The 19329-nt window shown below is 35.0% G+C and overlaps 1 protein-coding gene across 2 annotated transcripts in view; it reads right to left on the bottom strand.

Annotated features, from left to right (window-relative positions):
• Positions 1-7391: 7391 nt before the first annotated feature.
• PPP4R3A (protein phosphatase 4 regulatory subunit 3A) overlaps positions 7392-19329 on the bottom strand; it is a 38001-nt gene continuing 26063 nt past the window's right edge. For both annotated transcript variants that reach the window (XM_057543452.1, XM_007198713.3), the window contains exons 8-15: positions 18756-18887; positions 18552-18654; positions 17099-17257; positions 11810-11979; positions 10795-10937; positions 9927-10117; positions 9267-9493; positions 7392-8249 (exon numbers count right to left, since the gene is read on the bottom strand). In XM_057543452.1, coding sequence (XP_057399435.1) covers positions 8139-8249; positions 9267-9493; positions 9927-10117; positions 10795-10937; positions 11810-11979; positions 17099-17257; positions 18552-18654; positions 18756-18887 — 1236 coding nt within the window. In that variant the 3' untranslated portion in view covers positions 7392-8138. The remainder of the gene's footprint in view (positions 8250-9266; positions 9494-9926; positions 10118-10794; positions 10938-11809; positions 11980-17098; positions 17258-18551; positions 18655-18755; positions 18888-19329) is intronic.

Below are 19329 nucleotides of genomic sequence, written 5' to 3'. Positions count from 1 at the left end.
TTTCTTTGTCTGCCTTATTTCACTTAGCATAATGCCTTCAAGGTCCATCCGTGTTGTTGCAAATGGCAAGATTTCCTTCTTTATGGCTGAATAATAATATCCATTGTATATATGTGCCACATTTTCTTTATCCATTCATCCATTGATGGACACTTAGGTTGCTTCCATGTCTTGGTTATTTGTAAATAATGTTGCAATGAATATGGAGGGGAGGGGCATATATCTTTTCAAGTTAGTGTTTGGTTTTTTTTGGATAAATACCCAGAAGTGGAATTGCTGGATCATATGGTAGTTCTATTTTTAATTTTTTGAGGGACCTTTATACAGTTTTCCATAGTGGCTGCACCAGTTTACATTCCCACCAACAGTGCACAAGGGTTCCCTTTTCTCCACATCCTTGCCAACACTAGTTATCTCTTGTGCTTTTGGTAGTAGCCATTCTAACATGATAATCACACTGTGGTTGTGATTTGCATTTCTCTGATGATTAGTGATGCTGACCACCTTTTCACCTGCCTGTTGTGATCTGTATGTCTTCTTTGGAAAGATGTCTATTCGGTCTTCTGCCCATTTTTTAATTGGATTATTTGGGTTTTGCTATTGAGTTGTATGAGTTCTTAATATAGTTTGGATTAACCTTTTATCAGATACATGATTTGGAAATATTTTCTCCCATTTGGTTTTATTTCCTTTTCATTTTATTGATGGTTTCCTTTGCTGTGCAGAAGCTTTTTAGTTTGATGTAGTCCCACTTGTTTATTTTTGCTTCTGTCGCTTAATCCAAAAAGATCTTTGCCAAGACTGATGTCAAAGAGCTTAATATCTGTTTTCTTCTAGGAGTTCTATGGTTTCAGATCTTATATTTAATTCTTTAATCCATTTTGAGTTTATTTTTGTGTATGGTGTAAGATAGTGGTCTACTTTCATTCTTTTGCTGGTGGCTGTCCAGTTTTCCCAACACCATTTATTGAAGAGACTATTCTTTCCCCATTCATTATATATTGACTCCTTTGTCATAAATTAATTGACTGTATATGTGTGGATTTACTTCTGGGCTCTCTGTACTATGTCATTTATCTATGTGTCTGTTTTTATGCCAATACCATACTGTTTTGATCACTCTAGCTTTGTAATATAGTTTGAAATCAGAACATATGATGCCTTTAGTTTTGTTCTTCTTTCTCGAGATTGCTTTGGCTATTCAGGGTCTTTGTGGTTCCATACAAATTTTAGGATTGTTTTTTCTATTTGTGAGACTGCCATTGGAATTTTGGTAGGGATTACAATGAATCTGTAGATTGCTTTGGGTAGTATGGACATTTTAACAATATTATTTATTCCAATCCATGAACATGGAATATCTTTCCATTCATTTGTTTTCAGTTTCTTTCATCAGTGTCTTAAAGTTTCTCGTGTATAGGTCTTTTACCTCCTTGGTTAAATTTATTCCTAGATATTTTACTCTTTGTGATGCAATTGTAAATGGAATTGTTTTTTAAATTTCTCGTTCCGATAATGTATTTGTATTTAGAAACACCACCAATTTCTGTATATTGATTTTGTTGCTGCAACTTTACTCAATTCGTTTATCAGTTCTAATTATTTTCTGATGGAATCTTTAGTTTTCTCTATATAATATCATCTGCCAATAGTGACAGTTATACTTTACTTTCCAATTTGGATGCCTCTTATTTCTTTTTCATGCCTAATTGTTATGGCTAAGATTTCCAATACAATGTTGAATAAAAATGGTTAGAGTGAGCATCCTTGTCCTGTTCCTGATCTTAGAAGAAAAGCTTTCAGCTTTTTATTATACCATTAGTATGAGGTTAGCTGTGGGCTTGTCATATATGGCCTTTATTATGATGAGGTACATTCCCTCTATACTCACTTTGTTAAGAGTTATCATAAATGGATGTTGAATTTTGTCAAATGCTTTTTCTTCATCTATTGAGATGATCATACGGTTTTTATCCTTCATTTTGTTAATGCGACTTATCACATTGACTTGCAGATGTTGAACCATCCTTGCACATCTGGAATAAATCCCATTTGACCATGGATATGATCTTTCTAATGTATTGTTGGATTTAGTTTGCTATTTTATTGAGGATTTTTGCATCTGTGTTTATCAGGGATATGGCCTATAATTTTCTTTTCTTGTGGCATCCATGTCTGGTTTTGGTATCAGGGTAATGCTAGCCTCATAAAATTAATTTAGAAGTGTTCTTTCTTCTTCTAAACTTTGGACAAGTTTGAGAAGGAATGGTATTAATTTTTTTAAAATGTTTGGTAGAATTCACTAGTGAACCCATCTGGTCCTGGACTTCTGTTTGTTGGGAGGTTTTTGATTACTGATTCAACCTCCTTACTAACAACTGGTCTGTTCAAACTTTTGTCTATTTCTTATTGAGTTATTTTATGTCTTGCTAGGAATTTGTCCGTTTCATCTAATTTATTGGCATAGTTATTCATAGTATTCCTTTGTAATCCTTTTCATTTCTGTAACAGTGTCCCAACCAAATATCTTGCATTTCTGATTTTAGTAATTTGAATCTTCTATTTTTCTTGGTCAGGCTACTGTTTCTGTGAACAACCGAGGGCATGTATTTTTTTTCCTCCACTCCAATCAAGTCAGCCACTTCCAGTAATGAAACTGCTTGTTTTCACAGCTGTCCTGCATTGGTAAAACTACCTAGCTGGTTGAGCTGAGGGAATAGTGGAAGATGGGCATGGGAGTAACCCCAGGCCAAAATGCCAGACTCTCACTTTTTAAAAAGAAGATTCTTGAATGAACTCTTCTCAATTTGTTATATGCCTTTGGCTAATGTCCAGAGTCCTGAAATGGTTGGTTTTGACAATTTTACCCGGTTTTTAAATTATTTTGTGTGGGGCAGATTTGCCAAGCTCGTCATGTTGCCAGTCCTGAATGTACTATTTTTAACCAATATATTAGGTATCAATCCCCCACTGTATAGACTGAATTGACTCCTGAAAACGGATAGTTTTAAGTTTTAAAGACAAAATCATCATAGCCGTCTCCCTCCATATTTGGACTACATTAATATATTAAATAGCTACCATCTACTGAATATATACCTTTGGGATAGTTGCTTTATCTGCACACACACACACAGACACACATTCATTCTACAATCCTCACACTTGTAATGTTACTCCCATTACAGATGGGGAAACCAAGGCTTAAGGAACTTGTCTAAGGTCTCAGTAGCAGAGTAAGAATTCAAACTCAGGCCATTCTGACAATGCTATTGCAATTACACCTTGTCTCTGCAGCTTTACACCACTTTCTCCCAGGAAATTTGTTCTTGGTATCAATTGGATTAATCAACATGTGTGGAGCACATATTGTGAGTTTCTTGAGTGCTCATTCAACCTCTTGTTCATTCCATCCCCAACCGCCACCCCCATTCTAGTCTTCCAATGTAGGTCCAAGAAGCACTTGAATTGGGAGGGCTTTGGGCAAAAGGTTTTCACTAATAACAATTCAAATCACATTCAGACCCTTTTGAAAGCTACCCGAGAATTCTAAAAGCCAATTTTTTCTGGGCTCTTGGTTTTGTTGGGACATCTATGAGCCAGAGAACCATCTAGGAAGTTGTTAATAAAACATGTCATTATTTCCTCATCTTCTTCCAGAATAGTACTTTAGAAGGATGAGAAAACCTGAAGTAGCAATTCCTTTGTGAATTACACCAGCATTAAAGTAAAATTAATTGATCTGCTTCTTTTCTGCAAAACAGCAGAAACACATTCCTGTATAAGGTTATTTAATGCTAGAATGCAGTACTACAGTTTGAGTGATCACATTCTTCAGGCTCTTTATCTAAAATGTTCTTTCAGAAATGAAGAAAATGCATCCCTTTTATCATTCTTGTGAAGTATCCATTGATTCTACATAGAAAATCTATCTACCCAACCAATCTACCTATATACCTAATCATCTAAATCTGGGCCTGCCTTCTAGGAACTCACACCCCAGGAAAAAGACCAAGATATAAAAGTTTAAGAGCATGAGATTTAATAAAATAAACATCAGACCAATAGATAAGTGGTTTGTGAAATCTACAGCTATGGCTAAGTCTAGCAATAAAAGGCAGGGGTCTGTACTTACAGGTGAAGAACTGTGACCAACAGACCAGTAAGAGAGTTAAAGAGTTAGTTAGAGATGCTGGAGCCCAGGATGAACAGACCAGGAAAGCTTAAGTAGAATTTTAGTAGTTGTTGAAATGACTTAAGATAGGCTAATCGTATGAACCAAAAATACCCCCTTGTGTTGTTAACCCTAAGGCTCAAAGGTATGAAGGACAGGACACAGGTCTTGAGTCCTCCCTTTATATCCACAGAGGGAGTTTCATGGTCAAGAATGAGTCAAACTTGACTGTGTAAGGGCATCAGCTAAAAGACTTTCCCAGTCTCTATACTGCATGCACATTACTCAGTCTTTCCTTTATTCATCCAATAAACATGTGGCGATCCATCTGTGGGCTAGGTATCATGCTAGATACTAAGGATACAAAGTTGAAAAAGATATAACCCCTTCCTTCAAGGATGGAGTCCCAAGTATCAGGGGAACAATTCTGAATGATAAATATGAGTTCATCAGCAGGCAAGGCAAGAAAAGCATTCAGAGGGGCACATGACAGGTTAAGGCAGTCTTTCAGGGCACAGAACGACTGGCTCAAGGACATATAAGTAATGTGGCTGGCTGGAATTTGGAAAGATGAGTACCCAAGATGGAACCCTAGTGAATCCCAGCATTTAAGAGGTAAACTGGGGAGCTATCAAACAGTAGAAAGGTCAGTAATGTTAAAGCACATGATGTTAGAGAAGCCAAGAGAATAAGGTATCAAGAAGACAATGGATAGTAGCAAATGCTGCCTAAGTGTCAAGTAATATAAAGATGGAGAGGGTCCACTGAATTTGCAGGTAGGATGTGACTTAGACCATGGTGGGAATATATGGAAATTAAGCCAATTTAGCATCATGTTGAAGAAATCACTGTGCCCTTTGAGTCCATGGAAGAACTCACCTAGGCGAGCAGAAAGGTCAAGGAAAGTTGTGTCTCCAACCAGAGTTATTTTAAGGACCAAGACATCTGACTCCAACAGTTAGGACGTTTATCTATTTGAAGAGAGCCTCTCTACAGTTTCCTTTCAAAAGAGCCAAGATGAAGCACTAAGGCCAAAGAGAAAAATCAGACTGATGTAGCACTGAGCACAAACACTGATGATTGCCCCATTTCTTCATGTATCAATGTCCCACTATAATGGTAGACAATAATCCATTCCATAAAAATGTTTCTATAATTCTCTTGCTCAAAATGGATGTTATGGCAGAAAAAGTTTCCTTGTATAGAAGAATTTCGAAGGTCCTAAATTTTCCCCCAAAGGGATTTTGACAATGCTGTTTAAACAAAGTTATTCATGGTGAATACTAGAAATAGGTTGATAACATAAAGTTATCCACTTAAAGAAATCTTCCAGTGTAAACTCCTTGCTGTTCTAATCTTGCAAGCTTTACAAAGGCCACTGCTTAAATAAAGAATAAAAACCGAGGAATGTCCCCCCTGCTCCGTCTCCCCTTCATTTCCAAATTCACAAAACTGACTTGCACATTGGTGTTCCAGAGAAAATGACATGCAGGATCTGAGTACAATCAGGCATAGAAAACCCATCATCAGGCTTCATTCTATCAAAAAAAATGCCAGGGTAGCATTTCTGGACAAGATGGGATGTCAGGGTGTTTTCTGTAGCAATTACAGATGTTTTTCAGCAATTGCTAGGTAATCACTCTGAGAAGTGAAATTTTTCATTTTAAAATGAGCAAGAGAACCAACAGGTATCATTAAAATATGTATTTACATCATTATATTCACATCGGTTATCAAAATAGTATTTATACTTCAAAGTGTGGAATTCTGAGTCAGTCAGACAGAACTGTGTCAATTCAAGTGTTGTGTTTCTAGCAATTTATTGCTAATAGTCTTCCCCCATGAAACAAGCAGCTGTTTAGACTTTTCTCCTATTGTAGCAGCATGTGTGAAGTTCTGCTTCAGTAACCCATCTGTCCATCAATGAAAGGGCATCCCTTAAATGTTGAAGGCCAATAGTTAGTATCTTTTTTTTTTAATATACTGGACCACAATTCATGAAAACAAGAGATGGTTCTTCCCACTACCCAAGAACCCCCAGAATACCAAGACAAATACATGTTCCATGAGTCAATCAGAAAGGTCAGTTTAAACTGTATGTTTAAGGCACAAACATTTCACATGGGACTTTCTAGGTAATAAAGGAAGACATAATATAATTAACTTACATCCTATTTTCTGTTCTCTTTATTTGCAAGATAAGTTGATTAAAATTATTAATTGCCAGAACTTGTGACCCAGAAGTAGCTCTATACTGTAGTGAAATACACTTAAACTCTTACAGTTAATAACGCACCTAAGGTTTCATTAAAAAAAAAAATTAGCCAACAATAAGACTTTTCATGACTGACTGTAGCAAGTTGTTGCTTTCTGGTTTTCTATGCAACTATTCCATATAACCTTGTTTTTGGTATCACAATGTACTGAGGGCTAAGCAAAAGAGGAGCTAAGGTAGAAGCACACAGTGCTTGCTAGATTATCCAGTTAAAGTATATGATACTTAAAATAGTATCCTTTTACTAGATGTGAATTTTTATTCACATTTGCAAATACATTCTTCAGTAAGTTCTAAAATCTTCACTTTTTAAAAAAGTGAAGGTATGTGGAATTGAGATATTTATTTTCATTTCCTTAAAAGAATTTTAGCACACCTAAGACAATAAAAAGAACCTATTTAAACATACTGTTTTAATGAAGTGGTATCTGATGGTCCTCTGACCAGGTATTTATTTAGGAACCACCGCTTACAACTCCAACTGGTATTCCAAAGGGAGTAGTTAAAAAAAAGAAAAAAGAAAAATACAACTAATACAATTTCTCTTACTCTTCACTTTTTTTTATTACTCAAAAGTCAAATACGTTATTTTTAAATTATTCATCCTCAATTTTGATTTAATGTACCATCATTTCCCCAAGATATGAAATTTCAGAATCTCTTTGGAATACTAATTTCATGTTTCTAGGTTTAACAAAACTGCTGAAATTTTAAATTCCACTCTATTTCCCTGAATTCTCAAGACAGTTGCTGATGTAAATTTTAATATAAAATATTTAGTCACAAAATAGTATTGCTTTTTGTATGCACATAGTTGTTAAGATTACTTTGCTTTTGTCAATAAAAACTATACCATCTTTCATAAAACTCTAAACAAATTTAAGAACTGTGATGGAGAACAAAAATTACACATGGTAAAACAGGTACCAGCACAACATTAGGTTATATTACATCAAAAAAAATTTTAATGGTCCCAAATATATATACTCAACAACTAAGCATACACTCAGGAGAAAAAAAAATCAAAAACAAAATGAAACAAAAAAAATTATGACACAAATGACCACATCTAGAATTCCACTCAATCTTTAATCAAGTAGGGACAAATCCCCACTTAAAAAAAAAAATCTGCAGTTTGAAGGGCAAAGGGAACAGATAAAAAAGAGGAAACTTCATATTCGCCCCTCCCCCAACGAGGTTTTTCCAAACCTGCTGTAGCTTGACTAAAATGTTCAGAATGTACGATTTTAAAGGCAGGTCTCTTTATACAAAGAAACTGCTGGCATTCTTCTTAACTAGTGAAGAATTAGGGCAGAAAAGCCTATTCTTCTGAGTCTCAAACATGGTCCGAGAAAGCATATTCTGATTGTAGCAACTGACCAGTCAATCCAGAGTTCCACTTACAAAACCCCTGCCCTGTTGGCTTTTTGTTTCCATTTCCTTCCCTGAGAAAAGGGCAATGTGTGGTCCAAGCTGGAGACCTCAAAGGTGTAAGTCAGTCTTCCCCCTAAATGTATAATTATCCCCTCCTCCTGCTCCACTGAATTGGCACTTGATGAGCAGAAGTCAAGTGTGCGAGCTGATCTGTGTCAGTCATTCACAAGAGACCACTGCTTTGTTATAGATTTTGTAGTGGGGAGGGGTAGAGAACCAGTTTTCTCAACAGGTACTGATCACAGGCAGTTGCCATTATGACTCAAACTTTGCTTTCTTTGACAAAGGGAGCGTGTCTTCCTTGTCTTCGTCCTCATCATCATCCTCATCATCATCAGGATAATCTACCAGACCCACGAGGCCTCCCTGTTCAGAAATAAGGATTATTTTAAGAAAACACTACATTTTCAAATACATATGTCTTAAGCCTGGGTAAAGGATATACCCCCCACCCCAGTATACTAACTGGTTATTTCTGGGAGGTGAGATTGTATGCAGCTGAAGTTCATTACATATTTCCCAAGTTTTCCATGATAAAATTTTAAGCAGTTTATGATCCTTGCGAAACACCCAGGAGATAAACACTAATTACTGAATTTAAAATTCAAAACTTAAGTTTTAAGACTTTATGCATTAAAAAAATTTTCTTTAACAGAGTCTAAACAGCATCAAAATTAAAACCACAGAAAATAAACAGACCACTAGAAATGAGGGTAGACAGACTATCAAGGCTAGGCAAGTGACTCTGCCCTGTCCCTTCCTCATTACACAGTCCAGGCTTCCTCTCAGCCCTGCTCCGTCACCGGAAGCCTCTGCAGCTCACTTTAGTCCTGACGCAGATCAATGAATTCCACATGCCAGTCTGTTAACTGCTAGTCCAGGGAAACATAAGGCAGCCAAAAGAATTGGTTTTTTCTGAGATTATGTCTTTCCTACATTTTTGGTGGTAAAATTTTGATCCTTCCTAAATGAAAGTTAGTGATAGTAGACAGTTAATTCTTTTTTATAAACCTTGCTTGACAAAATTAAGTTAGGAGTGTCCAGATATTTAGATTATCTTCTTCCTACGAAGTCTTTATCTGGGTATTAATTGGGAAAGCTGATAAAAGTAAATAATAATTTAACTTTAAAATTTCTGTAAATGTTTTGACACATACAAATGTGAACTTAAGGTTCTAAAATGCAAATAACCAAAAAAAGAATATATTCAAACTTCTGAATTGGTCATAAAAACTTTAAGAAATTTCTCAACTGCTGGTGGGAGAATTATTCTCTAGTTCACAAAACCAGTTCCAAAAGGCAGTAACCAAAGGGACTACTAGTCACAACAATTTTATTGTTGGGAAAGCTTCAATTAGGTAGGTCTGGGAGTCAGAAACATACCTTGGTAGTAATAGCTGCCGTCTGAGATGTATTTTTAGGGATGGATCCAGGAGAGCCTGGAGATCCTGGGGATCCAGGTGAGCCTGGAGAACCAGGCAGATTTGTTGCAGGTGACTGGCTGGAGAGGGTAGTCTTTGTTCCACTAGAGAGGGAAAGCTTGAAACTTGGGCTCTGCCGACCAGAAAGATTCGTTTTCAGAAGCACCTCCTTTTCCTCACTTTCTTTTACTAAAAATGAGAATACTGTCAATAATTGTCACCCATACGCATCTTTTTAAAAACCTCCAAGTGAGATGGCACTAAAAACACAATTAACTAGCTTACTCCTTTGCCAGAGAGCGACACTGAAATTCAGTTTATGAACAAAGCTTAGCAAAATACTAAGCATCCTTATCCACAGGACTTTACTACTGAGAAGGAAGGAGACCTTCAGTATTATAGTCAGTGTTCCTACCCTTCCTGAAATATCTCACTCAAGACAAATTAGGAAAATTTAGTCTATACCTTCCCAACAGAGCTATTAAATTCACACTCTATAAAGCAAGAGTCTTTTAATATCTGTTGTGACACAAAGTAGATACTAATCACTCTGTCAAGAAAGAAAGGATAAACCCAGAGTGAGAAAGCCTTCAATTTTTCCTTGCCCATCTTTTCCACATACATTTCTTCCTCTCCATGAATTTACTTATTGGATCCATGATGTCATCATCATTCTTAGTTTTGTCAGATGGAGACACGACAGCTTCTCCATCTTCCATGTCATCTTCATCTGTGTTGAACCACATCTCCTCTTCATCTTCTAGTGTTCTGGCGTCTCTTCGATATCTATGATTCCTCAAAATGGAACGCATACTATGAGTAAAGAGAAGAAAGTAGAATTAATAGACTCATATAAAGACTTTCGTCTTCAAATATTATCCCAAATTACAGTCTTAATAGATAAATGGAATAATACAGATTTATACACACAAAGGTGGGGAAAAAAAAACCAAACAGATTTTACCTAGCATGTAACAAAAAACTACACTCCACCATATCTAGTGTTAACTAGTGCAATCAAAATTCCCATTATCAAAATTGTACTGTTACAGATCAGTTATTAAACTTGCTAACACTAGGAATTAAGTCTTAATTTACAGATTTTAAAATATACCACAAGTATGTGAACTCAGGTATTTAAAAAAAATGTACACGATTGCATTAAAATAATCTGTAACCTTAAAGCAAAGCAAATACAATAATATTCTGATTTTACTTTGGACACAAAAGTAGCCTTATTGCCATATCAGTGTTTTGCTTTTTTTCTTTTGCATTATCTAACTTGATATATGCCTGAGAAAAGTCTACAGATCATACTGATACCCACCTAACACCGTCAGGAAAACATTTACATTGACCATTAGAGAAAACTACAACCTCCATCTGTTTATTTTCCCCTCTGCTGCCAAGCTAAATAATAAACAAGCAAAAAAGAGCTACCATCATAAACTTGTCACTGAATGAATAGGTTCAAATATGTGGTAATCTACCTGTCAAGTTTGGGATTATCTTGCCTTTCTCTTTGTTGTTCAAATCTCAGTTTCAGTCCTTTAAATGTTTGTACATAATCTACATCTTCCAGTGCTTTCCAGTAATTTTCAATTACATGAGCAGTTAATGATTTTATATCTTCCTATAAAAAAGAATTATAATAAAAAATGATAGGAAAAATTAGCAAAATATGAGGCTTAATTGTAGTGAACTCATAAACCCACCCAAAATGGTTTAATTTCATAAAATTATTATCCAGTCTTAGGGACAAACAAATGCAAATGGGCATAACAAATACTGGCTACTTCAATAGCCCCCGACTTTTGGTGTACCTCAGAATTATCCATGGCTCTTTCCAAAGTAAATGCTCAGGTCCTACCCTAGATGATTCTCATTCACTAAGTCTGGGGTGGTGCCTAGGCATATATATTTAAGATCACACTACAGAAAAGTGCTAGAGATGGATGGCAGTGATGATTGCACAACAATGTGACACTTAACGCCAGTGAACTGTACACTTTAAAAAATGGTTAAAAGGGCAAATTTTGTTATGTTTATTTTACCGAAATTTTTAAAAAGCATGCCACAGATAATTCTGAGACACACCAATGTTTGAGAACTACTAGCCTACTATATCATTAAAGAATGAAGTTTGCTCTTTAGAGACATATGGAGGAATGTCAAGAAAAATTCAAAAAACCTCAAAGTTAAAAACAAAACAAACAAAAAACACATCCAAATACTTATGTCAACTATAATTTTACTTTCTTAAAACAACTACCGTGACAGTGTTAAATCAGTTTTCAAACTATCCTGAGATAGTTTGAAACTAGCTGCTGAGAGAGATTATTTTGTTGTTAGTTCAAATTGAATCTCATAAGCTTTTGGTAACACTGGTTTTCTTTCAAAAATTCTCTCCAAATATAATAATCTCAAATAAACCAAAATACCAACAATGCATATTTGATTTTCTCAAACAAAACCAAAATTCTAACGAAAAAGTATAGAACCTACCACTCTAATAAATTCAAACATTTCTATTATGGCAGAGTTCATCAGATTGTAGCGGGATCCATTGTTGAGAAATGCTTTGACTACTGGTTCAAACAAAAAACTTTTCATTATGTAGCGGTTGTAAAACTCATCTTTTAATCCAATAATCTTTCTCTTAAAACGAAGAGCACCTGAAACACAGAGGCATTGTTGTTCAAATTACATACCATATCTTCAAATTTTAGAATTACAAAAAAACCTGTTAAATAAACATAGTTCTTCATGCAGGTTATAAGTTACTGCTTCCAGAAGTATGAACCTAAAGATAAGGATTACAAAAAGGTTATCAGAAAAATGTATTCTAAAAGCAGTGTATGTCATCATAGAACACAAGTCTTAGAGAGCCAGAAGAATTCTGGAAATAAGTTACTGATTACCAAAATGTACTTTACATCTGAAATTAGAGCTAAGATAGGGCTAATAAATGAATTAACCTATCATACTACTTAAGATGAGAAAATTCCAAATATATCCTTTTGTAAATACCTTCAAAACAATAGAAAAAACATTGTTTTATTAGGGCAATCCACTCTATAATTTGATCTTCCTTATTTTTGGACACTCTTATTATTTTGTATCAGGGTTAATGGTGTTTACATTGATTTGTTTTTGGATGGGTTTGTAGAAGTGCCATAAACCCACAGAAATCTGCATGACCCAAAGTTTGCCTTCCCAGAGTTTAGGAATCAATTTAGAGGATGTTTTTAAAATGTGGTCCTCTATGCTTACTGCAGCGAGTATGCTTTTTATTTTTTTTCCCTAGTTTTCCTTTTTACAATTAATTAGGCTTTAACTTACAGATTAAAAGGTATATTTACATCTTGAGGTATGGGGAGTTACTTAAGTCACCATTCGTCAAGATCCAAATATACTCAGACAGCTAGACTTCAACAAAGCCCTCTTTACCTAATGGAATTATCAGTAAGTTAATGCCCCAGTTATTGTAAACAGTTCAAAAAAGCATACTCACTTCATGCAGTCACATCGTCTTCGGTTGGCAAGATTAAATATTGTGTTTGTATTTTGGTTTCTTTGGAGATCATGGAAGTGGCTCGTTAAATTGCCAATTTGTTATTAATCAAGTCCTTCATGAGCAGGTAGCCAGGCAACCATGCTGACACGGTTTCTGGGTAGGAAGGCAGAGGAGTAAAGCAGCTCAATTTTTCTTTAGTTGGCAGAAAAGAGGTCCACAAGTGAATGCCCAATTAGGTACAGTTGATTATAAACTGCCTTAACAATCCAACTTATTTAACAGTGTCTCTTACTAAAGAGACACTCTGGGCAGGGAGTTCAAAATAGTTTATAGAAGAGTAATTGCATTTTATTTTTTAAACTACTGAGTATTTTCAAATACATAAGCATGGTGAAATAAGACATTTTAAACAATAAGCATCATCTTTCTTTGTGATAAGTCAAAGCCTAACAAGGGTTTATTTTCCCAAAACAATGATTTGAGAGCCTTTTTTTTTTTTAATGTTACTTGATAAAGGAACTTAGGCAGTTCCACTTGTTAGAATAAAAATCAATACTTTAGAGCTCATGCTAATAGGCCAAATTTTAAGCTTTTAGTAATTAAGGCAAGTGCTGTTATTTTAAAAATTGTTACTCCAACTTTGCAGGCTTTGTGAAGACTTGTGTCCTACCATAACACACACTAATTGAACCCTGTGGTCTGCATGCAGTTCCCGGGTAAGTGAAAAGAAAACCCCCTCCTAGAACTCACTAAGACCAGAGTATGCAGCTGGCACCACCGCCATCTCCTCAAGAGCAGTTTTGTTCAGAAACTGCTAAGGTAGATAGAAGGTAATTCTAATGGGCTTTGTTTTGCTCTTCATTTGCCCTCATTTATTTATATCAAGAATCGTGTCATTTCCACCCAAACCTCTCCCCAAAAAGAAATTTGCATGAAAAATATCCAACCACTATTCTTGCTGTTGAATAAAGTTACTTTCAAAAATTTACCAGTGAGTTCTAATGAAGTCAAGTTGCTCGAAGGAGATTAGAGAAAGCTTTTGCGATAGGTCAAGTTAGCACAAATGTAGGATTTTCAGTGTAAAAGTGCACTCTGCTTCCACTCACATCTCTAACCTTTATTAACATGCCAGGAATCTCTTACGCTTAGTTTCACTCATCTCTAAAACAAATACTAAATCTTTACCTTACACAACATGACATTTTCTGTAAGTCTGAAACTTTTTGCCGCATATGTAACTAATGATAGCTGAATAAAAGCATCTACCACAAAATTTTTCTTTACTTCATTCTTCTTATAGATTTCCATATTTTAAAAAACAGCCAGACAACATATAGGTATGAGCTAAAAAGCTACAATTTAAGATCCAAGAATCTGGTAAAGGCCAAGACAATAAAACTGTGTGTGTGTGTGTCTGTATGTATATACACATACATATCTAACCTATAAAGACTAAATAGGATTGCTGTTCTCACTCACAGACTTGATTACATTGTCTTTAAATATGATACAAGTATAATAATTAAGAAGCAGCAGATATAAAAAATTCAAAGTCCCCAAACTGTGTATATTTAACCAATCTTTTGTCTTTACAAGTGGACATCTAAATTTACTTATAAAATCTCCCTTAAAAAAAAAAACTATACTTAATATTTTAATGTACTCTTTTCTAAGACTGAATAGATATTAAATCTCCGCAAATTTATGCTTAGTTCTTTTAGAATCCTTGATAAAAACTCCTACTGTATATAGCCAGTCCTAAAGAGTGCATTCCTAATGACTGGCATCTTTCAGAAGCTACTCATTCTCTTAATCCTGGGAAGAAAGCCACACTGAGAATCATTTGAGAAAGAGTAAGGTTTAATTAATGATAACCTAACTTAGTTTGGAAAATATTAACAATAATAAAACATAACTAAGATTTTTGCTAGCATGCTTAATTTCCTACAATATAAACTCATTAATTTGTCATGATTCTCTTCATAGTTCTCACTGAACTGTGAGACATTGTCTTTGCAATACAGTAAGCAAAATGAGATGAAGGACTAAAGAAAAGGCCTTTCCCTTTTCTGCCACTCTCCCACTAGACTCATGTGTTCTCCCTATACCAAACATCTAACACACCACACTTTCACATTTGTTCATCTGAATTGTGTATTCAACCAAGAATTTCACACTCTCCCATGATCAAGACACAACTTACTTTACTTCTTTTTGCAAGATTTTCCTGATCTGCCTCATTCAGGGAGAATAAATCATTTCCACTATACATCCAAACACACCTCGATATAGTGCTTTTGATGTTGTTTTGGTATTTACAGACTATCTCCTCCTAATGAACTCTGAGCCACTTGACAAGTGACTTCAGGTCTTAATCATCTTTTTCCTAATACTAGGTATGCATCATACGTCATCAAATGTAAGATGCCACTGATAGCAAAAACCTTCCTTTCTACTACTAAGAAGACAAAACAAAGAAAAAAAGCTGCCAATCATAATGACATGCCATTAGTTTTAAGACTCACCTTGATTTGAGAGATGATAAATGCATATCTTAGAATCAATAAAACATGGTAGTGGGTGTTAAATTTATTGAAATAAAACTGATTAATTTATTAATTTATTAAGTTTTCCCATTCTGTCCCATCTGCTCAAACTCCCTTTCCCACACTCAAACAAAACCTTCTATGCTGACATGAAAGAACAAAGAAGTGTTCATTATTAACTTCCTCTCAACTTGCTTTGGGACTCTCACTTTTGCTATGATAGGTTTATAAGGAAAATGAATATGAGTTTAAGAGCCCTTTATATGCACTATTCCTTTTGGCTGAAAAACATCTGACCACATGTATTCTCAGTTCATACTGCAGTGTGTACACCAGACTGAAAAACTAATTCAACATAACAACTGTCACCCTAATAGGTTTCCTTCTAAGAAAAATGCATTAGACTTTCTATTTTGAAAACCATTTTAAAGATAAAATGTTGATAGAATAAATCAATGTCAGAAATATCCTTATAAACAATGTTTTCATAATTTAAGGATATTTTAAAAGTCAATTAAGCAAAACATTTTTTTTGGCTGCGCTGCACAGCTTGTGGGATCTCAGTTCCCCGACCAGGTAATGAATGAACCCAGGCCCTCGGCAGTGAAAGTGCAGAGTCCTAACCACTGACTGGGGACTGCCAGGGAATTCCCAAGCAAAACAATTTAAAATGAAGTAAAAAAAGACAGCAAAAATGGATGTATATGTTCAGGCCTCTAATTATGATGCCTTTATACAACAACAAAACCAAACCTACCCATAAAAACCAAAAGGCCAAAAAGAGTTAGTTACCAACAGACATCTCTTATTGAGCCCCTAGGGTACTCTAAAATTGGTGTGCCAACTTACCAAAGAAGGCTGACTGCTACATGATGAAGAATATTCTGGGTTAACCTATTTCTAATTCAGAAACATGTTTTACTTCTGTAAACTAGGGTCTTAAGAATACAGTGAAAGTCAACTTTTGAAAAACATGTATAACTAAGAACAGCCTTGTTAAAAGACTATCTGTTGCTCTAAGAGAGGTGACAAACCTTTCCCATAAAGGCTTTGTGGGCCACATATGGTCTCTGTAGCTTTTTTTTTGAACAATGCTTTAAAAACATAGAAACTATTTTTCACTTTGCAGGTTGTGCAAAAACAGACCATGGACTGGATTTGGCCAAAGCTGTGGTTTGTCACCCCTTCTCTAAAATATCTGAGGTACACACAATGTAATATGTCAAATATGTCTCAGTAAAGCTGGGGGAAAAATATTTGTGGAATTGAATGAATGGACCATCTGCAGGCATTTGTGCTAGGCATTCTGTAACTTAGAAAAAATGTATTTTGGAAACTCGGTGCTATTAGCTATGTTTTCCAAATTACGAATGTATTCTTCATGACTCAGTGTGAGACTCTAGTCTCACAAGAATGTCTAATTTGTGATTGTCATGCTATATATATAAAGTCAAAAATAAATAAATACGGTAAATAAAATGATTTAAGGTGCCATTTTAATAATACTTTAATACATTTTGTAGGTACACTCTAACCCCTTTACTGTATATTGAGAAAGAAGAGTCAGGAAAATCACCTGCTCAAAATGTGGCAAAAGTACTTATCAGTGTAGTTTAGTATTAGAACCTTGGTCTCCTGAAAGCAGTGATCTTTTCTTCTCAGGCAATAAGACCGAAAGATAACAATAATAATATACAGACAGTAAGTAATTCTACCAGAAGCAACACTTACATAATGCCAAGAAAGCATGCTTCGAGGCCATAAGAACTAACACTCTCCGGAGAATGTCCTTATTAATAATGTAGTTCTTTATGTGGTAGGTATGGTGCTCCACACAAAATGTTAACAATTCCAATACAAGTGCCAACAACTGGGCAGTCTGAAAATCATCTAAACAAAACAAAACAAACACAATTATATTTAATGGCTTATATTCTTTTCCTCCCCAAATGTAAGAATCCGAATTCCAATCAAGTAAAATTCCTTCTATTAACCCAAATATGTTAAAGTTAAGGAAAAGGGAACTAACATTTATTGAATGCCTACCATGTGCCAAGAACTGTGCTTTCCATTTTTTCACATTTAATTTAAATAACTCTGTGAAGAATTAGTGTCACAAGACCCAGGTGTGAAATGTTATTAGTAAGGCAAACTGGGATACAAATCTATTAGATCTGTTTTATTCCAAAGGGCAGGAATGCTGTACCATGTCTTATGTCCCTCAACGGATATACAGGTATCACAGGAGGTCCTCCTACCACACATCATCTGGCTTTGATGGAACTACTCTCTCTGCTCCTTTGATTCATGTGCTTTGTGCCTCCTTTTACTACACATGAGTCCATGCTGAATTATAATTACTGGCTTATCTTCCTCACCAGGCAGTAAGCCTCCAAAACCGTTTTACTCACTGTTTTTATTTCCCCCATTTAACCCCTAAAGATTATATATATAGCACAGTGCCTTCCACACAGTGGGTTCTCAATAAATGTTTGATGAATTGAATATGTGGGTTTGGAAAGAAGCCTCAAGCTTTTACCTACTATGAATAAAGTAGACAGGAAAAATTAGTATCACATTTCCAAGACTTGATTCTAGAGTCATTGAAAAAGGTAAATTTAACATTTTTTTTCTAAGTGGTGTCATAAGTTAAATATACTATATTGATAATTCATATGACAAAATAACTTACTTATTCTCAAAGCTTCAATAAGGAATTTCCCAATGAAGACCCAAAAACTATTTTCTAAATCAAACACACACACACAAAGCTAAAGGAATAAAATGCAGAAATAAATAATCCTACCGTGGAATAATCCTCAATGCAAAGAAAAACTGCTTAATACTAAGCACAAGCTCTGCTCTGTAGCTACACACTTGGAGTACAAATAAAATGAATCTTCTAATAGCTTCTTTCTTCTATTTGTTTCATACATGTAAATGCAAACTAAATACAAATATTGCTTTAATAAAAAAAATTGTTTTAAAATTCTGAAAGCAAAAAATTATCTCTAGTATCTTCTTTCACAGTTCTATTACCTCTGATTATAGCACTTTTAAAAGAAACTTTACCTTGAAATTACCTCTTTTGAAAATATATTAGTAGACCTCTAGGTTAACACCAACTTTTTGAGTTTCAGAATTCAAGAACAAAGAACTTAACTACCAACCTGTATAATCTTACCTTTGCTAGGTTTGTCTTCTGTTGTATTTGCCAGTAAGGGAGCAGTAAGGACATGCATACAGTGCTTGTAGAAGAAACCCAGAAATTCAGTCTTTTCTGTTTTCTAAGGAATCGAAAACACTTCCATGAACTTTAACTGCATTGGTTCCTACCAGCAATAAAAATTATACTAGTATGAAAAAGAGAAAAATGCCCGTGGCTTACATTGGCAGTAGCTAACATGTTTTCTGGGTCAACTAATGTTCGAAGGAGGCCCATAAGCTGGACTGCTCCTCCAAGTTCAGGGTCTGTATCACAAATCATATGTTCTATAATGAGGTTGATGAGCAAAATATCCTGGTGAGAAAAATACACATAATAAGGATCACTTATTATAGGAGGGAATGGAAAAGCATATACTATGAGACATGCTACAGCATTATACCTAGTTATGGATATCTTGTTAACTGCAAACAAAATGAAATGTTTGACTGACTTCTTTAATGGATACAGAGCAGTTTTCCAAAAGTATGGTATAGGCACATTACACAAATAGTACCAAAAAGAATTTATCTTTAATCAAGGGGATTTATCTTTAAATCCCGATTAAAATAAAAACAAAGTTTCAGTTTGGTGCTAACAGATCTTTTACACCTCTGGATAACAAAATCTCCCTTCTGAAGAAAGCTAATGGGTTTTTAACAGTAAGAATGTTTAGCTAGAATTTATAACATTGTTCTTTCACTGCATTTTTATAGATTCCTTCTATTTATGGCAGATGATAACTGCATCTATTCTC

The sequence above is a fragment of the Balaenoptera acutorostrata genome, chromosome 3, assembly GCF_949987535.1.
Source record: "Balaenoptera acutorostrata chromosome 3, mBalAcu1.1, whole genome shotgun sequence".
Classification (NCBI taxonomy): Eukaryota; Metazoa; Chordata; class Mammalia; order Artiodactyla; family Balaenopteridae; genus Balaenoptera; species Balaenoptera acutorostrata.
This window is presented reverse-complemented; position numbering and strand designations above follow the sequence as displayed.